Here is a 20,143-nt window from a genome sequence, read left to right on the forward strand (position 1 = left end):
AAGTAGATCATGACATTGTGGTCCTCTGTAGCTCAGCTGGTAGAGCACGGCGCTTGTAACGCCAGGGTAGTGGGTTCGATCCCCGGGACCACCCATACACAAAATGTATGCACACATGACTGTAAGTCGCTTTGGATAAAAGCGTCTGCTAAATGGCATATTATTTTATTATTATTCTGTTATCTGTGGCCTCCACAATGCGGTGCACTGGCGCCGTCAACTATTGGAGAATGGCGGTAGGTGGTCCGGAATGTCTTTCCATTCCACGATTGGACTTCCTCCCCGCCGCTCAAACTGTCCAGCCCTCCAGTGTTTCATACACGCTTACTGGAGGGTAACTACAGAGCCTTCCTACGGAGCAAGCAAGCGACTTGGTCGCAGGGGGAGCTAGAATGAGGTAATTTGGAGTTTTTCAATATATACAGTTGGGTAAATATTTCCATGGTTATTACTTTACCAATTTTGAGTATTCATTAGCTATGAACAGATAGCTAGCTAACGTTAGGTAGCTACTTTATCTCCTAGCAAGCTAGCTAGCCAGCATATTGTTGCTCGCATCGTTAGTGAAATATCAAGTTGTTTAGCTAGCAAACGTTAGATAAGTTCAGTTGACTAAAATGATGGCTAGCCGGCTAACGCCTCGCTACTGACGTTAGATATTGCTGGACCGAGTTTGTAGCCAGGATAAACAACCAGTTGCGTTTATAACGTTATAGCAAGCAAGACATGGTTTTCGACACAGCACTGTTGGCTAGCTGGCTATCTACTGTAACAAGTTGGGATTTCTTAGTTGTCTAGCTTGCTGGCTGCTACCCTAATCGAACGGTAACTGCTTTTTGTTTGTATATTGTATTCCCTGGCGATAGGAACCAATCAACATGGCTAACTATAACCATTTGAAACGTCAGAAGTAGCTCGCTAACTTATCATATAGTTAGCAAGAGTTAAACACAGAGTAGACTGTGCTGAGCAATGATTACTATTTATAACTAACGTTAGCTAGCTAACTGTAGTTAACTCTTGTCATTTGCTAGATCGCAACGATATTGCTAACTAGTAGCTAGATGGCTTCATTCTAAGCTAAAGTTATTTGTCTGTCGCTCTATCCTGCTAGCTAGCCATCTGAGAAAGGATCACCCATTGCTAAACAATGTGTGCAAGACTGCCAAATGGATCCTAAATGTTCCGAGCCCAGTCTGCACGGTCACTGTAAGACAAAATTAGAGGGGCAATACCTGCCGCCCTGCATTTCAAGGACACAATATGTAATAATTGGCACGAGCAAATGCACCAAGTTACATTTTTTTATCGGAGGCTGCATATCTGCCAAGTATTGATTGTGTCAGCACCTTAGATAAAAACTATCGGCTGAACATAGCAGTTAATACTTAATGGAAAGCCTCTTATGGGTCCATTTTGTTTTATAGTCTATTATCTCTGAATATGATAGGCACTATTTCCTTGAATTAAGGTTTTCCAGGCTACGTGACAACCAGCACATTGTGTTTTCAGTCCATAATATTTCATTAGTAACAGTGTAAAGAAGAAAATGGTGATGACTGAGTAAACTATAGTGGATGTCGCTACAAGTTATGCCTGCCAAAGCCAGTCCTGGGCAATCATCTGTCTATGAATCACACTTCCGCTGGTTACAAATTGTGAAAGAGAGTAAGACTCAAGACTGTCTGGACAAACACCATCCACCAAACTCAGTTAATTTCATTAGGCATAGTGGTAATAAACCAGTGTTCATTTCCCCAACTTAGGTTGTCGCATCGGTGAGCACAGATGTCAGGGATGTGTGATTCTAAGTCAGTGTGGTTTAGCAGTCAGGGCATGACTTCAAGGGATACTGGACATAGGGATAATGCACGCACACAGACAGTTTGCCTAATCCAATTTAAACCACAATCTCTCACGAGTTTGCTGCCCTGCTTTCACTTCTGCAACTGGCCAATGAGTCACTCACCTTTGGAACAATATAAAACTGTGTATCGGACTGTTAAACACACGCATACACACCACTCTAAAGTTAGAAGCAGGACATGTGGAGAGAGGACATGTCACTCAGCTGGATTGTTGGAAAAGTTAATTTGAAAGTCATTTCCTTCTAGTTTTCTACTGTTCTATTGTTTTCATAATGACTGCCTTACAAGGTGTTGCTGCACTGCACATGTCTTTGTCAATGAAACATGAATGTACTTTTGGGTAGAGTGCCATTGATACTAGAGCTGGGATGATAAACTGAAAAATTATCGACACCGATCACTTATAGCAGGCATTTTACTGATATTGTTCATTACAATAAGTACTAGCCTACACTAGAGAAATGTGGAGTTTGAAATTAAATACGTTTGCTAATATGGGTGATTGTTAATGGGACAATTGATGGCTACAACCATCAAACTATTAGTCGTGTTTAAAGGGTAATTTAATTGATACTAGTCACTTCCTTTATGCTTCTTCAACACTTGAATATATAGACTGAGTATTTTCTGCTGGAAGACATTGGAAGCTAATAGATTGCTAATACCACTGTTTCTCTCCCTGTTTTTTCTCTGTAGGTATACATATCAATGTGAAGGAACATGAAAATGGACCCTTGAACTCAAGGAATGACATTACCATGACATAACCCCCCAGGCACAATCTAGTAACATTTTTGTTAGTTTTTTTCTGTTTTCGCTTGTTTTCCATCTCTGTCTTTGATGGAATACAACTATGATTACGTGGCATTTTTCATTCATGTGACACTTGGAATTGGACATTGATTGCGTAGCTATCTCACTACTGTAAAGCCTGATTGTCTCTTGAGGAGTGATATTTAAATTCTACCTTGACACACCTTTCTCCTGCCTCCACATATCTCTCCTATCTGGAAGACCGGGACGTTTGACATCAGCACTTACCACGCAATATTCCACCGCAATCTAGTGCTAAGTAAATTGCTATAGCCTCCTTGCAAGACCAAGGTGTGTTCATTTTTGTCTGATTCATAGTTTAAGATTGATTGTTTTACGTTTTAATATATTTGTTATTTAAACTCGTTTGACTTGTAGCCGTCTTTTCTAAGTTGCACTTTATTGATAAATATTCACACTAAGATATTTCAAACTGTAATTTAAGCATTTCTTTGCGTTATATCTATTTTTGTAATCTTTGTGTATATATATATTCTGTTTTAATTTTAAACTGGAAAAGGTGAATATTTTTTGTTTACCAGCCTTGTCTATCGATCATTCCGAAATGGACAAATCTAGAATCTGATAGCATTTAAGGACAAGACATCATCTGGAATGGACAGATCTAAGATCTATCGTTGTCTTCAGGCATTTGCATTGTAAAGGCTGGTGTTTTTCATTTTGTATCTTCCTCTGTTGGATTGACACACTGAAGAGAAGAATCTCCATCTGAAGGCCAGTGAGAGTTATTTTTCTCGGATCATACAATACTCCTTTGAGTACAGATGGATTTCACACGTCAAATTCAGAGGTGTTTTTGTGGCGTTGCCTCTGCAATTCAAGCACTGAAGTGGAAGAATGATTTTAAGGAGGTTTCCAGGATAAATAACTTCTGTTTTAGTTTTTAAGACAGACCTACAGGTCTATAGTTATATTTTGGTCTTCCTAACAGATCCTGAGGACAGGTGCTTCCATTTGATTCTCCTTTAAGGTGGCCATCAGTGGCCAAATGAACTAACATGTGTATCACTACCTGAATTTAAACTGACTTATTCCATCCAACAAACTGGCAACTGCATGAAACACTCACACACCGTCCACTTGTCGGGAAACATACCTTACCTTCCCAAACCTGAGGGATTGAAGTCCTCTACCCGCCAAGCCCCCCACACTAAGGATGCGTTCCCCAGAGCCCCCCATCCCATCCCCAGCTGAGGTGCTACTCTACAGCCAATTCGGGGGCTGGGGCACGGGCAGCAGCAGCAGCAACAACAACAGCTGCCCCAACAGCCCTGGGGGTCTGTCGTCCCCTTCTCCCTCCCCCAGCTCCTCTCCTACCTCCAGCTACGCCCTGACCCTCACGCCCTCCCACATCCACGTCCAGCGCCTGGCCCCCCGTCCTGGTAAAGAGGCGCGTCTAATACTACCCCTGTCAGAGCTGGCAGGGTGCAGCTGTCCCCGTGCCCCCGCTCCCCCCTTGCTGGTTCTATACTGGTATCCCCCAGGGAGGCGGAGGAAGGGGGTGTCCAGGAGGAGGCAGGTGAGGGCATACCTGGCTGAAGCCAGGGTGGAGGCTGAGATGTGGTCCATTGCTATACAATGTCTGCTCAGGGGAGTCGCCATCACTGCTGACACGGGTGAGTGTGGCACTTGTGCTACAGGTGTGTGTGTTCCACTAACACAGCTACTAATCAGTTATCTTGTCTGTTTGTATGCTATGTTACAGTCCAGGCACAATGTGTGGAGGTTCTGAGGTTATTGTTACATCCCAGTTGTTGGAATCAAAGTCGGATATTCCCTAATGCCCATCATAAAGACTGGCAAAGTGTCACCATGAGAGAGAATAAAGCCAAATCAGCACTCGTTATGGCATTTGGCATCGACTACTTCCTGTCCTGTGTACAGACTTTAGCTGTGCGTTAATTAATTTTAAGAGCACCATTCACTCCATAAAGTTTGTTTCCATAAATGAGTGTGTTAGTTATTGTTAACTGGAGTCATACGGGGTGACCTGAGGTCCTCTTGATGTAGGAGGCCAGAGGATACAGATTACTATAGGCTTAGTCTACTGTATGAATGCAATGCATGTTCTAACAGATATAGGCTAGTTCAGTGTATTTCTGACCATGGTAGATATAGGCTACTGCATAATGGACGTAGACAACTGTATAATGAACATGTGATAAGGAATGAATGGATATAGGCCAATGCTGTTGTACTGTATAAGGCCATACATACAGCATTTTATGTTCAGTTCGGTATGCTGACTATTGAAAGGCTAATGTATTGTTTAAGGGTTCATTCATGTAAAGTATGTCCAAACTTTTGACTGGTACTGTATGTGAAGAAACATGTTATTTAAATATCCTTGGCTGTGTGTGTATGCTATGTTATCCCTTTAACACTTAATTTCCTCTACTTTCTCTCTCTGTCTCTGCTCTTATCTGTCCTGCACACACAGTCTGTATCATTCAGCGTCTAACCAACACAGCATCCCTCCCTTCCCACTATCTCCCACCCCTCACCAACACAGCATCCCTCCCTTCCCACTAACTCCCACCCCTCACCAACACAGCATCCCTCCCGTCCCACTAACTCCCACCCCTCACCAACACAGCATCCCTCCCTTCCCACTAACTCCCACCCCTCACCAACACAGCATCCCTCCCGTCCCACTAACTCCCACCCCTCACCAACACAGCATCCCTCCCTTCCCACTAACTCCCACCCCTCACCAACACAGCATCCCTCCCTTCCCACTAACTCCCACCCCTCACCAACACAGCATCCCTCCCGTCCCACTAACTCCCACCCCTCACCAACACAGCATCCCTCCCGTCCCACTAACTCCCACCCCTCACCAACACAGCATCCCTCCCTTCCCACTAACTCCCACCCCTCACCAACACAGCATCTCTCCCGTCCCACTATCTACCGCCCTGCCCAGATAGCAACACCACTGTTTACCCACGGCCTGTGTGGTTCTTTCGATCTACAGTGCAATCGGAAAGTATTCAGACGCCTTGACTTTTTCCACATTTTGTTACATTACATCCCTGTTCTAAATTTGATTAAATACATTTTTTCCTCATCAATCTACACACAATACCCCATTATGACAAAGCGAAAACAGGTTTTTAGAATTTTTTGTAAATGTATAAAATAAAACGGAAATACCTTATTTACATAAGTATTCAGACCCTTTGCTATGAGACTCGAAATTCAGCTCAGATGCATCCTGTTTCCATTGATCATCCTTGGGATGTTTCTACAACTTGATTGGAGTCCAGCTGTGGCAAAAATTCAATTGATTGGACATGATTTGGAAAGGCACACACCTGTCTATATACTGTCCCACAGTTTATATACTGTCCCACAGTTGACAGTGCATGTCAGAGCAAAACCAAGCCATGAGGTCAAAGGAATTGTCCGTAGAGCTCCGAGACAGGATTGTGTCGAGGCACAGATCTGGGGAAGGGTACCAAAAAATGTCTGCAACATTGAAGGTCCCCAAGAACACAGTAGCCCCCATCATTCTTAAATGGGAGAAGTTTTGAACCACCAAGACTCTTCCTAGAGCTGGCCGCCCGGCCAAACTGAGCAATCGGGGGAGAAGGGCCTTGGTCAGGTGACCAAGAACCCGATGGTCACTCTGACAGAGCTCCAGATTTCCTCTGTGGAGATGGGAGAACCTTCCAGAATTGACAACCATCTCTACAGCACTCCACCAATCAGGCCTTTATTGTAGAGTGACCAGACGGAAGCCACTCCTCAGTAAAAGGCACATGACAGCCCGCTTGGAGTTTGCCAAAAGGCACCTAAAGGACTCGGACCATGAGAAACAAGATTCTCTGGTCTGATGAAACCAAGATTTAACTCTTTGGCCTGAATGCCAAGCGTCACGTCTGGAGGAAACCTTGCACCATCCCTGCGGTGAAGCATGGTGGTGGCAGCATCATGCTGTGGGGATGTTTTTCAGCGGCAGGGACTGGGAGACTAGTCAGGATCGAGGGAAAGATGAACAGAGCAACATACAGAGAGATCCTTGATGTAAACCTGCTCCAGAGCGCTCAGGACCTCAGACTGGGGCGAAGGTTCACCTTCCAACAGGACAACAACCCTAAGCACACAGCCAAGACAACACAGGAGTGGCTTCGGGACAAGTCTCTGCATGTGCTTAAGTGGCCCAACCAGAGCCCGGACTTGAACCCGATCTAACATCTCTGGAGAGACTTGAAAATAGCTGTGCAGCAACACTCCCCATCCAGCCTGACAGAGCTTGAGAGGATCTGCAGAGAAGAATGGGGGAAACTCCCCAAATACAGATCTGCCAAGCTTGTAGTGTCATACCCAAGAAGACTCGAGGCTGTAATTGCTGCCAAAGTTGCTTCAACAAAGTACTGAGTAAAGGGTCTGAATACTTATGTAAATATGATATTTCAGTTGTTTTATTTCTTCAAATTTGCTAACATTTCTTAGCCTATTTTTGGGGTATTGTGTGTAGATTGATGAAGGGGAAAAATGATTTAATCAATTTTAGAATAAGGATATAACGTAACAAAATGTGGAAAAAGTCAAGGGGTCTGAATACTTTCCGAATGCACTCTATATACAGTATATGCTCTCTCTCTCTCTCTCTCTCTCTCTCTCTCTCCGTCCCTCTGTCTCGCACTCTCCCTTCTTTTTGATTTTTTCATCTGTCACCGTTTCTCACATTGCTGTCTCTTTTTAGCACTTTGAAGACCTGGAAGAACTCCAAACCCTACATAAAGCATCCATTATCCGTTTCAACATTCCCTTTTTTTCCTTTTGTTTTCCCTCGTGTTGACTCTCCCTCTCTCTCTGTCTCCTTCCTCTCTCTCAAACACTCTCTCTCCTCTCCTCACTGTCTCTATGCAATAGTCTACACCCTCAGTGTCTGTACATCTTCCCTCCCTAAGTCTTTCATCCTTGCTGTCTTTACACCTTTTTCAGTCTCCTGTCCTCCTCCCGTCTCCTCTCCTCCTCCTGTCCTCCTCCCGTCTCCTCTCCTCCTCCCGTCTCCTCTCCTCCTCCCGTCTCCTCAACCTCTCCTCTCCTCCTCCCATCTCCTCTCCTCCTCCCGTCTCCTCTCCTCCTCCTGTCCTCCTCCCGTCTCCTCTACTCCTCCCGTCTCCTCTCCTCCTCCCGTCTCCTGTCCTCCTCCCGTCTCCTGTCCTCCTCCCGTCTCCTGTCCTCCTCCTGTCTCCTGTCCTTCTCCTGTCCTCCTCCTCCCGTCTCCTGTCCTCCTCCTCCTATCTCCTCTCCTCCCCCCGTCTCCTCTCCTCCCCTGTCTCCTCTCCCCCTCCCGTTTCCTCTCCTCCTCCCGTCTCCTCTCCCCCTCCCGTTTCCTCTCCTCCTCCCGTCTCCTCTCCTCCCCCGTCTCCTCTCCCCCTCCCGTTTCCTCTCCTCCTCCCGTCTCCTCTCCTCCTCCTGTCCTCCTCCCGTCTCCTCTACTCCTCCCGTCTCCTCTCCTCCTCCCGTCTCCTGTCCTCCTCCCGTCTCCTGTCCTCCTCCCGTCTCCTGTCCTCCTCCTGTCTCCTGTCCTTCTCCTGTCCTCCTCCTCCCGTCTCCTGTCCTCCTCCTCCCCCCGTCTCCTCTCCCCCTCCCGTTTCCTCTCCTCCTCCCGTCTCCTCTCCTCTCCTCTCCTCCTCCCGTCTCCTCTCCTCCTCTCCTCTCCTCCTCCCATCTCATCTCCTCTCCTCCTCCCGTCTCCTCTTCTCCTCTCCTCCCCTCCTCCCGTCTCCTGTCCTCCTCCCGTCTCCTCTCCTGCTCCCGTCTCCTCTCCTCCCGTCTCCTCTCCTCCTCCCGTTTCCTCTCCTCCTCCCGTCTCCTGTCCTCCTCCTGTCTCCTCTCATCCATCTATCTGCCCTCTCTATCCTCTTTCTTTTCGTTTTGTAACTCCTCACTCCCTTCCTGCTGTCTGCATTTCTCTATCTTCCTCTGTCAATGTCCTCCATCTTTCTCCTTTTACAGTTACTATCATTTTCTCTCAACCCCCTTTCTCACTGTCTGTCCCCTCTCTCTCCTTCTCTCTCTCCTTCTCTCTCTCCCTGCTCTGTCTCCACGGTCTGTCTGTTTGTCTGTAACTCTGTCTCCACGGTCTGTCTGTTTGTCTGTAACTCTGTCTCCAAGGTCTGTCTGTTTGTCTGTTTGTCTGTAACTCTGTCTCCACGGTCTGTCTGTTTGTCTGTAACTCTGTCTCCAAGGTCTGTCTGTTTGTCTGTAACTCTGTCTCCACGGTCTGTCTGTTTGTCTGTAACTCTGTCTCCACGGTCTGTCTGTTTGTCTGTAACTCTGTCTCCACGGTCTGTCTGTAACTCTGTCTCCACGGTCTGTCTGTCTGTAACTCTGTCTCCAAGGTCTGTCTGTCTGTAACTCTGTCTCCACGGTCTGTCTGTTTGTCTGTAACGCTGTCTCCACGGTCTGTCTGTTTGTCTGTAACTCTGTCTCCACGGTCTGTCTGTTTGTCTGTATCTCTCTCTCCTTGTACTCTGTCTCTATTTTGTTGCTCTGTTTTCCTCTCCTCTGCAGTGTGAATTAGACAACGTCCTAGCTGCTGGTTCTGCTTCTATAGTGGCTTTAGTCAGAGATGTGTGCAGTTAGTTTGGTCCACTTCAACCCTATACAGTAGGTGCTGCTGTGTAGATAGGGCTCTGCTTGTTAAGACTATACACTTTAGTGTTCAGTTAAATACCTTGTTTCCCTGTCCTGGGCCTTGAGTGCCTTTTCATTCTAGAATATTTAATTATATTGAGCCATTAGTCAAATGGAATCATTATTACTTATGTGGTCAGAGATAGGCCCTTTGAGATGAGCTGAAAGAGGTTTGCCTTGTCACAGATACACTCAAGGTCTGGGAAACACTGTGCTTTATGGCAGGGTTTCCCAAACTCGGTCCTGGGGCCCTCCAGGGGGGGGGACCCACCTTTATGTTATCACTTACTTTTGTTGTTCTCTTTTACACTGTGAAGATGAAGCCTTGTATTTTTAATATAACAATCAATACATTTGATTCTAATGATTGTTTGCTTTCCCGCAGAAATCGGCAAACGTCTACTGCCCCGACCCCGAAGGCTGCTGCTATTGGTGAACCCCTTCAGTGGGAGGGGCCAGGCCATGCAATGGTGTCAGACACACATCCTGCCAATGATCAGAGAGGCAAACATCAGCTACAACCTGATACAGACAGGTAACACACACCGGAACATCAGCTACAACCTGATACAGACAGGTAACACACCGTAACATCAGCTACAACCTGATACAGACAGGTAACACACACCGTAACATCAGCTACAACCTGATACAGACAGGTAACACACACCGTAACATCAGCTACAACCTGATACAGACAGGTAACACACACCGTAACATCAGCTACAACCTGATACAGACAGGTAACACACACCGGAACATCAGCTACAACCTGATACAGACAGGTAACACACACCGGAACATCAGCTACAACCTGATACAGACAGGTAACACACACCGGAACATCAGCTACAACCTGATACAGACAGGTAACACACACCGGAACATCAGCTACAACCTGATACAGACAGGTAACACACACCGGAACATCAGCTACAACCTGATACAGACAGGTAACACACACCGGAACATCAGCTACAACCTGATACAGACAGGTAACACACACCGGAACATCAGCTACAACCTGATACAGACAGGTAACACACACCGGAACATCAGCTACAACCTGATACAGACAGGTAACACACACCGGAACATCAGCTACAACCTGATACAGACAGGTAACACACACCGTAACATCAGCTACAACCTGATACAGACAGGTAACACACACCGGAACATCAGCTACAACCTGATACAGACAGGTAACACACACCGGAACATCAGCTACAACCTGATACAGACAGGTAACACACACCGGAACATCAGCTACAACCTGATACAGACAGGTAACACACACCGGAACATCAGCTACAACCTGATACAGACAGGTAACACACACCGGAACATCAGCTACAACCTGATACAGACAGGTAACACACACCGGAACATCAGCTACAACCTGATACAGACAGGTAACACACACCGGAACATCAGCTACAACCTGATACAGACAGGTAACACACACCGTAACATCAGCTCTGCAACCTCAGCCATTAACCGGTATCACAAACACACAGGTACAACCTCCTAAAAACACGTCTCCTCTTCTCCTCAGAGCGACAGAACCATGCCAGAGAGTTGATCAAAGAGATCTCCCTGCCACAGTGGGATGGCATCATCATCGTCTCTGGAGACGGCCTGCTGCACGAGGTGGGTGTGTGTGGAGGGGGGGTGTGGGTGTGTGTGTGTCTGACTCTGCTCTGCTTTTCTCTCTCCAGGTGATCAATGGTTTGATGGAGCGTCCAGACTGGGAAGTAGCAATAAAGATCCCTGTAGGTATCCTGCCCTGTGGCTCTGGAAATGCCCTGGCTGGTTCCATCAACCACCACGCAGGGTGGGTCACACACACACATCCAACTATGTGACACATGTAATGTCTTGACCAAAATGCTGATCCAGAGATATGAGACTGATTCAAACCTAAACATGCAATATTCTAGAATTTCTTGTTAGATCAATGGTGAGAATGCTGGAGATACTAGTAGAAGCATTGAAATGAGAAAAAGGTTATTCCAGTTCAGGGCTCTGGTCCCATGGTGTGTCTGGAATGAATGAATCATTTTTCTCCGCCTCAAATTCATTCATCAACCACTCGATACATTTCTCGATGTTGATAAACACACACCCTTACAGTCACACACACCCACAGTAGTTTTCATTGGTAATAAAAGGTGTGCATTCTAATTAGGGTTGGGCCGATATATGATTATATCGGGATGTTTGCCTTTGGCGATATATATCGTGATGTGCAAAACTTCTGTATTTGAACTTTAAAAAATAAAAGCGATGCAGTCTTATCAGTTAGGATGTATCAATATGTTGAAAATGAAGTCTAAATAAATTAACTAAGACTTATTTTTTTGCCATACTAAGATTATTTAATGAGTGTGTGACTACAATATCATAAATGAGGACAAAACTTGCACAGTCTGGAATGATCTAGTCAGTAACGGCGCAAAACGATTATATCGGATATCACAATATTTGGAGTAGCATATCGTAGAAGAGGTCTCCCCAAATATTGCCCAACCTTAATTCTAATCAAGACTTCAGTTTCTTGATGTACAGCCGATTGGCCTTTTTAAAGTACTCCCATTCCCTCCCTCCCTCTCTCTCCTGCCCACCATTCCCTCCCTCCCTCTCTCTCCTACCCACCATTCCCTCTCCTGCCCACCATTCTCTCCCTCCCTCCCTCTCCTGCCCACCATTCTCTCCCTCCCTCCCTCTCCTGCCCACCATTCCCTCCCTCCCTCCCTCTCCTGCCCACCATTCTCTCCCTCCCTCCCTCTCCTGCCCACCATTCTCTCCCTCCCTCCCTCTCCTGCCCACCATTCCCTCCCTCCCTCCCTCTCCTGCCCACCATTCTCTCCCTCCCTCCCTCTCCTGCCCACCATTCTCTCCCTCCCTCTCTCTCCTGCCCACCATTCCCTCCCTCTCTCTCCTGCCCTCCCATTCCCTCCCTCTCTCTCCTGACCCCCCATTCCCTCCCTCCCTCTCTCTCCTGCCTTCCATTCCCTCCCTCCCTCTCTCTCCTGCCCTCCCATTCCCTCCCTCTCTCTCCTGACCCCCCATTCCCTCCCTCTCTTCATGTCTTGTTATTTCTAGAGTTCTCTCCTTTATCTCTGGAGACACTTCAATAAATGAGTCCAGTCAATAAGTACAGTCTGTTCTTTCATCTCTCTCTCCTTATCTCTTGTGTTGTCTTTATGATGGTTTGTTAGTCCACCTACATAACATTCACTGATTGTGTAAGTCATAAACATTATGTTAACTTATATTACACAGTATTAATGTCCTCCTCTCACCTTTCCTCTCTCCCTCCCTTTCTCTGTATTTTCCATTCGTCTCCCCCTCCATCTTTCCTCCCTCTCCACATTCTCCCCCTTTCTCCATTCTCTTCCATCTCTCCCTCTCTCCTCTCTACATCCCTCCTCTCCCTTCCATCCACTGTTTCCCTCTTTCTTTTCTCTTCATCCCAGTTATGACATGTGCCTTCGGGAGCCTCTCCTCATCAACTGCTGCTTTCAGCTCTGCCGGGGCGGAGTCAAGCCCATGGACTTGGTCTCTGTGACAACCAGCCCCGCCCCTTCTCAAAATGGCCGCCCGGGTCTCCCCAGAAGGATGTTCTCCTTTCTGTCTGTGGCCTGGGGCTTTGTGTCTGACGTGGACATCGAGAGTGAGAGGTGTGTGTGTTTAAGTTAATGGAGTGGCTGCGGTGCCGAATTCTCTGGAGTCCTCTTCCCGATAGCTAAACAACCGAAGCGTCTGCACATGTGCGGGATTCTCTATTTTACTGTTCCCTCTGCTGCCGCACCGTATCAAACACAAGCAGAACACTAATGGGCAGTGTTTTTCCATCATCATTGGAAACATTGGCTAAGCAGGAGGCAGACAGGCAGTCAAAGTAGTAGTTGAATGGTCGGCTGCCCAGGCAAATTTCAGTCATCATCAAATCGTGCAGTACTTGCATGATCATTAAGAAGCAAAATTACAGTTGTAAGTCATTTGTGGTTTAAATACAGATTTTGTTTTTGTCCCAATGCAATGTGTAGACTGCTTCCTACGTGTGCTACTGCAATATCCTTAGTTACAACAGACAAAGTTGTCGCCTACATCCTAAATTAGAATACTATATATATATATATTTAGAATGCTGGTTCAAATAGCTGCAGGTTTTATATCAGCTGTTCAGAAATATGAGGCAGAGACGTAGGCTACATCATCATGTCCATCAAAATGGTTGATAGGAAGGGTTCAGGAGAGGGTGAGTAAAGGGAGACATGTGAAGGGAGGTGGATGTGTGTGCAAACTAACCCATGGGCAGAACGTGATTGGGTTCTTTAGCTCAGGGGAAGAGGCTTCCAGGGGGACGGGACAGGGCGGTTACCTTCGGTCGCTCAGCCAAGTCCTTAAGTTAAGTAGATGCAATCTTTCACTGTACTACCTTAATCACACTTATTCCTAATGAATAAGTTGTGTTTTATTCTCTGGTGTTGCCCTGGTAACTAAATGTTGTAATGGTGTGCTGTTGCAGGTACCGGGGTCTGGGCTCGGCACGGTTCACCCTGGGCACTCTGGTCCGCCTGGCCTCCCTGCGCTCCTATAAGGGCCGTCTGTCCTACCTGCCCCCCTCCATAGTCGCCACATCCCCAGACGCCAGCCCTCCGCCCCAGCGCAGACCCCTGTCCCGCAGCATCACTGAGGGCCTGGAGGCCTTCTGCCGCACCCCCATCCACCGCACCAGCTCTGACATGGGCCTCAGCGAACAGAGGAGTCTGAGGAGGGTAGACACAGAGAGGGAGAGAGAGATGGAGAGGGAGAGAAGGAGGGAGAGGGCCAGGGGAGGGGGAACGGGGGTGGTCAGGGCGAGTAGCTTGGCAGAGGATAGAGAGAGAGAGATGGAGAGGGAGGTGGGGAAGGAGGGAGAGGCGGAGAGGTCAGGGACAAGTTCGGAGTCGAACAAAAAGGAAGATTGCAGGATAGGAAGGGAGGATGGGATGACGGGGAACATGGAAGAAAGGCAAGGTGAGGAAAGAGAAGACGGAAAGATAGAGCAGGACTCAGGGGAGCTGGAGGAAGAGGAGAGAGTGAGGGATGGGGAAGGCTGCAGCGGCTCGATGGATGGGGTGATGGAAGCGAAGGAGGTAGGAGAGGGGTACGGGGTGGACGTAGGGCGAGAGGCCAATGAGGACCCAGAGGGGTGTTACTCATACCCAGACAACCTCCAGCAGACCAGACAGGCTGTAAGGAAGAACTCTGCCCCCTCCAGCCAGATAGCAAATGCCTTCTTTAGCCAGCCCCTCAGCCAGGAGGCTGACCCTGTGTCTGGAGCCTCGTACAGGGCAGAAGAGATGGATCTGAACGGGACATACTTCCAGAAAGAAGCCTACCCGCTGGACATTGCCCGGGAGAGAGCCCTCACCATATCCTCTCCCTTCAGACACTCTCCTTTCTCCTTCAAGCCCAAAACGCTGGACCAGAACGCATCCCGCCCCAGACCCTTATCCCTCCTCCACCACCCTCACTCCAACTCCCTACCCCCCAAACTCCCCTCCCTGTCCCTCTCCCTCTCTCCCACGCCCCCTTCCTCCCCCTCCTGCGCCTCCCCCCACTCTTCCTCCTACCTCGCTCCGCGCCCCAACACCCCCAACTCCACCTCCCCTTCCCCGTCTCTCCAGTCACCCTCCCCCTCCTTTACCTTTGACATCGCCGAGCCTGCCGGGCTCCTCAAGAACCGCCCCCCCATCTCCCTCCCCTTCAACCCCCCCAGGGATGACCTCCTGCCCCCTTTGGACCAGCCCTTGCCCACCCGGGACTGGGTGACCATCGAGGGGGACTTTGTGCTTGTGCTGGCCATCTACCAGTCCCATCTTGGGGCAGACCTCCATGCCGCCCCCCAAGCCAAGTTTGATGACGGGCTGATCCACCTGACGTTTGTGCGGGCAGGGATCTCCAGAGCCACCCTGCTCCGTCTGTTCCTGGCCATGGAGAGGGGGGCCCATCTGTCTCTCAGCTCCCCGTATGTGAGCCATGTCCCAGCCAGGGCCTTCAGGCTGCAGCCCCTCTCCCCACGAGGAACACTCACTGTGGACGGGGAAATGGTGCCCTACGGCCCGCTGCAGGCACAGGTAGAGAGAGCGATGGAGTGGGGAGGGCTGGAGGGAGTGTGTACAGTGAAGATAAAAGCAGTTACTAAGATTTTTTATCTGATTTCAAAAGCTTTTCTTTTTAAGTCTTTTCACTAACAATCCCAGCTCGTAAGTGCATGTAAATCCACTCCACATCTTATAGTACTGAACTGGTGGATTGTCTTTGGTACGATGTTACCCTCTGTATTTTGCCTGTATTATATTAAACCCTTGCTGATGGCCTATCACTTCAGTGCAACAAAAGCTGTGAGATTCTGTGGTTATCTTTTATGTTTTCTTTGGTATATTAATAATCACATTATACACTTCTGAGACCTATCTTTAGTTCCCTTCTCTAAAGTATTATACTAATCACTTTATGGGTTTGTCTCCCTCAGGTCCATCCCTCCATGTCCCGGCTCATCGTCGGCGACTCTGGAGTGAAGATCACCTGATTCTGACCAGGGATTGGCTCATTTGATCGGCTGATACGGCGCTCTCTCCAATTAATAATCTCTGTTGCCATCTGTGTTCAGAGAAAGAGGAGAAAAAATCCTCTGAGAGACTGAAAATAGCCTGAATCATTTCTGGGGTTTAGTGGAAGGGATCACCTGCTGAGCAGCGCGTCGGGCAGCATGCGAACCGAGGGATTAATAGAGAATTTTTTTAACGGATGAAAACTAGCTTTGTTGCACAGCTCTGTTTCCCCTGAGAAGCGTGAACCTGCATAGCCATGGGAAAAAGATAGGGGAAAAAATAAGTTGAATGTGTATGGGGGAGTGTGTATTCAGTGCACGTGTGTGGTGTATACATTCTAGTATGCACACATGGCAGGCAGAGATGCACATTTCCTGACCTTGCCTTACAGAGATAGAGAACAAAGAAATCTGAACTATCAAAGCTGTCCTAGAACCGTTCTAGTTCTAAATCAGAACTATCAATGCTGTTCTAGAACCGTTCTAAATCAGAACTATCAAAGCTGTCCTAGAACCGTTCTAGTTCTAAATCAGAACTATCAAAGCTGTCCTAGAACAGTTCTAGTTCTAAATCAGAACTATCAACGCTGTCCTAGAACAGTTCTAGTTCTAGAACTACTTCAGAGGGAGCCACACCCTCATGCAAATGTAGATCCCGTTCCGTTTTGGATCCTCCGTCCTTCCCTGTAATGCCTTAAAGTACAACTCCTGTGACTTTGCCCTTTCTGTCTTATATAAGAAGCCTAAACCTACGACTCTGCAAATCTCCATTCACCAGAGGAGGCTGGTGGGAGGAGCTATAGGAGGACGGGCTCATTGTAAAGACTGGAATGGGGTAAATGGAACGGTATCAAACCCATCAACCACGTTATTTCATTCTTCCATTACAATGAGCCCATCCTCATATAGCTCCTCCCACCAGCCTCCTCTGCCATCCAGGTATATCAGAGGGGAACGTCCACTACAGGAAAAACAAAGCAAAGCTGCTGAGCATACTGTGGTGTCAGTTCAGTGTGTATGAAATATCAGTGAACAGAGGAGGTTTATTAGCAATCCCATGGAGACAATTACTCCTAGAATAAGCCAGTAAAGTTGGATCAACATTTAAATAAATATAAAGCTCATTGAGTCCTTATTCACAGGTATTCCACAATAGTAGGATAGATGGGACTGTTGAACAGTAGCCATCATGGTGTATAGTGCATTTGCCTGTTTTTCTTAGCAAGAAGGGTGCATGATGATGATGACGCTAGATTATGAAGTTGCAACACAGTGAACACGAGACTGTTGCTTGATCGAGTTTCTTGTATGTTGTCACGGAATCCTCAAAGTCTCAAGAAGACCCAGAATGATGGTTGTATTCAGCAAACAGTCACTTGTTCCACACGTGTAAACTGCCTTTTTACATACCTCTATTGTAGTCTGTTTTAATGTATATAATTGTGAATCGATTCTGAAGTGTTGTGCAGTTGCAGAAAATCCACTCAATTTGACCTTTTAGATAAAGATTGCTGTTGAAAGGAACAAGGTGAACTTGTCTTGCTGGTGTTATTTACTACATGACAAGCAGATAAAGTTTCCATAGGAGAGTTATAATCTTCAACGGACAACATAAACTCAGAAAATGATTGATTAGCTGATCACTGACAAGGCTGTGCCTCCCAACGCAAATCATAGCCTACATTTCAGAAATGGCTTTCTCAATGGGATGTAGCCTATATGTAGTATGTCTATGTTGAACGGGTGTTTTAGTTAACCTCAAAAGTATATGATTCTTATGTATTTGTGACCGGAACAAATGTAATATGTCAGGAATTTAATCTCATGAGCATGTATCAATCAGTTATGCCATGTTTGACTGTTCGGGTCTGTTTGGTCCACAGTACCCCTGGCCCCTTGATATGGATTAGTCATGTCTGAGTAATTCAAGGCCTCTTGTGTTCTCTTGCCGGCTGATTTTGGGCCCTGTTCAAATACTTTTCAGATGCAGCCTTTCCTCCGTTCCTCTGAGTAATCCCTGATATCACATTACTTGATAGGTGAAGGCTATGTGATATAATCCTTGCTGATGCAGTGTTGCTGATCAGTTAGTTTATCAGTGATTACTTTAAGGAAGGAATGGATCCATTTTTCATTTCAAACGGGGCCTTGGTCCCTAGACCAAAGCTGTCCATCCCTGGTCATACAAGGTAAATTGACAGGATATACACCAAGCTTCCCTCTTTCTATGGCCTGAGGATAAAACATTTCACAACACAAGACTGGATTGTGGTTCTGGGCTGGTGTCAGTGCATTATCAAATTTTTGGGATATAATTACAAAACTATTTACTCTCAATTTTAAAAGACTCGCTGTGACAATTGAAACCTGATGTACTGCTCAGTGTCTGTGACCAGGGTTGGGACAACAATGTGTTAGAGCAATTTGATATGACAATGTTGGGGTTTGACTAGGGTTGCAAAATTCCGTGAACTTTCAATAAATTCCCTGGTTTTCCAGAAATCCTGGTTGGAGGCTCCCGGATTTCATGTTTATTCCTGCCAGATTCGGAGAATACTCCAACCGGGATTTTGGGAAAACCAAGGAATTTATTGAAATTTTGCAACCCTAGGTGTGACCCCTTGATAATGCCAGTAAGATGTATTGTCTATAGATGGATTTGCCTGTGATAAACTTGTAATTATTACTAAAATTAAAATATATAATATACATATAATGTACAGTTCATAGTTAAAAGTGTTTTTAAAAATGTTTTGTTTTACCTTAAAATAATAAAGGTATCTTAGACAAGTTTCTATCTCTAGAAAATTTTATTTTTCTTGCATCAACCCCCTCAGGAGTACCAAACATGTTTTGTTGTTTATGGAAAAGCGTGGCGTATCTGTTTAGTACACGTTGGAATGATTTGCATTAACAGAGGGAAAATACCCCTACCAACAACATTCTTAGCATATTTATCTGGGAGACCATTGTTTGAAAGGTGACTTGATAACAATGTCTAACCCTAGTGCCTGTCCTCTGTTTTTAATAAGTCTGTCTGCTGATAAACAAGGAAGCTGATGCCTCACACTTTTCCTCCTTTCCTCCATCCCCCTCCTCTCCTCTGATTAATCTACCCCTGCCACAGTATCTTGTTATTGCCTCCCCCTGGCTCCTCCTCTTCCCATGGCCTCCCTTCCTCTCTTCTTTGAAGTAGGCTCTCCTTCTTTTTGATACATTATCCCTGAACCAGCCTGAAACTCATACGTCTCTGTCTCTGTTGCATCTCAGAGAGCCTGATCAAATACATTGAAATGCTACCTTCCTTGGGTAATCACTGAATTGACAAGGTTGGATTGTAAACACGTGAGAGGGTGGGAAGCTTGCCTTCCACAATACAGTAATTTCTGAATCACCCAAAGAAAGGGAGGAGAAAGGATGCATTTCCCCTGCTTGACACTCATCCATGGTGGGGGTCTTTATAAAGACCAATGTCTCATCCCTTTGTGTTGGACATTTGTAAGGCAAAAACCTAAATTGGCAGATGTTTTCCCTAGGTCCAAATTGTATTTTGAGTACTTTGACACTCCAGAGTACATTACATAATCAAGTAGTTGCCCATGTGATCTGCAGGCCTGCCCTGTGAGAGAGTTCACATCTCCTGATCTTTCCTCAGTGATGATAAGGAAGTAGGTGCTGAACATTGTCCCTCACCTAATCATTAAAGGCCCAGTGCAGACAAAAACTTGATTTTCCTGTGTTTTACATATATTTCCACACTGAGGTTGGAATAATACTGTGAAAATTATGATAATGCCCTTTTAGTGTAAGAGCTGTTTGAAAAGACTACCTAAAATTTCAGCCATTTTTGGTGGGATGGAGCTTTGGCCTTTCCATGGTGACATCACCATGTGGTAACTTAGTTAATAGACCAATAAGAAAGAGAGTTCCAAACTTCTTTGCCAATAACAGCAAGTATTACATTTTTCCCGCCCCACTCAGACCACTCCCAGACAGTCCAAGCAAAATTCTTGCTGGAGAAATTGCTCTTTGCTAAGAAGTTATTTTAGTTTATTTTTCATCATTTTAATTGAAAACAATCACAGTAAGATACTTAATTGTTACCCAGAAATGATTTGATATTAGATAAAAACGGCTGCATTGGACCTTTAATAAAAACATACAGTGACCCCTTTTCCAG

General features: G+C 46.3%; 1 protein-coding gene across 1 annotated transcript; it reads left to right on the forward strand.

Annotated features, from left to right (window-relative positions):
• The first annotated feature begins 327 nt into the window (after positions 1-327).
• LOC311140264 (sphingosine kinase 2-like) lies at positions 328-15,974 on the forward strand. Its single transcript, XM_084175235.1, has 9 exons — positions 328-397; positions 2,565-2,972; positions 3,224-4,318; positions 9,742-9,891; positions 10,915-11,009; positions 11,078-11,193; positions 12,839-13,042; positions 13,894-15,487; positions 15,886-15,974. Exons 3-9 carry the CDS (start codon positions 3,859-3,861, stop codon positions 15,940-15,942), a joined length of 2,676 nt encoding a protein of 891 aa, XP_084031361.1. The 5' UTR covers positions 328-397; positions 2,565-2,972; positions 3,224-3,858; the 3' UTR covers positions 15,943-15,974.
• Positions 15,975-20,143: the final 4,169 nt, after the last annotated feature.

Source organism: Coregonus lavaretus, assembly GCF_964263955.1.
Source record: "Coregonus lavaretus genome assembly, chromosome: 13".
Lineage (NCBI taxonomy): Eukaryota > Metazoa > Chordata > Actinopteri > Salmoniformes > Salmonidae > Coregonus > Coregonus lavaretus.

Bases quoted from the DNA above. Each gene is read 5' to 3' on its own strand.
- LOC311140264 (XM_084175235.1), top strand. From the start codon at position 3,859: ATGCGTTCCCCAGAGCCCCCCATCCCATCCCCAGCTGAGGTGCTACTC. The intron at 13,043-13,893 runs GTGTGTGTGTTT...GTGCTGTTGCAG, and splicing joins GTGGACATCGAGAGTGAGAG to GTACCGGGGTCTGGGCTCGG. The intron at 15,488-15,885 runs GTAGAGAGAGCG...TGTCTCCCTCAG, and splicing joins ACGGCCCGCTGCAGGCACAG to GTCCATCCCTCCATGTCCCG.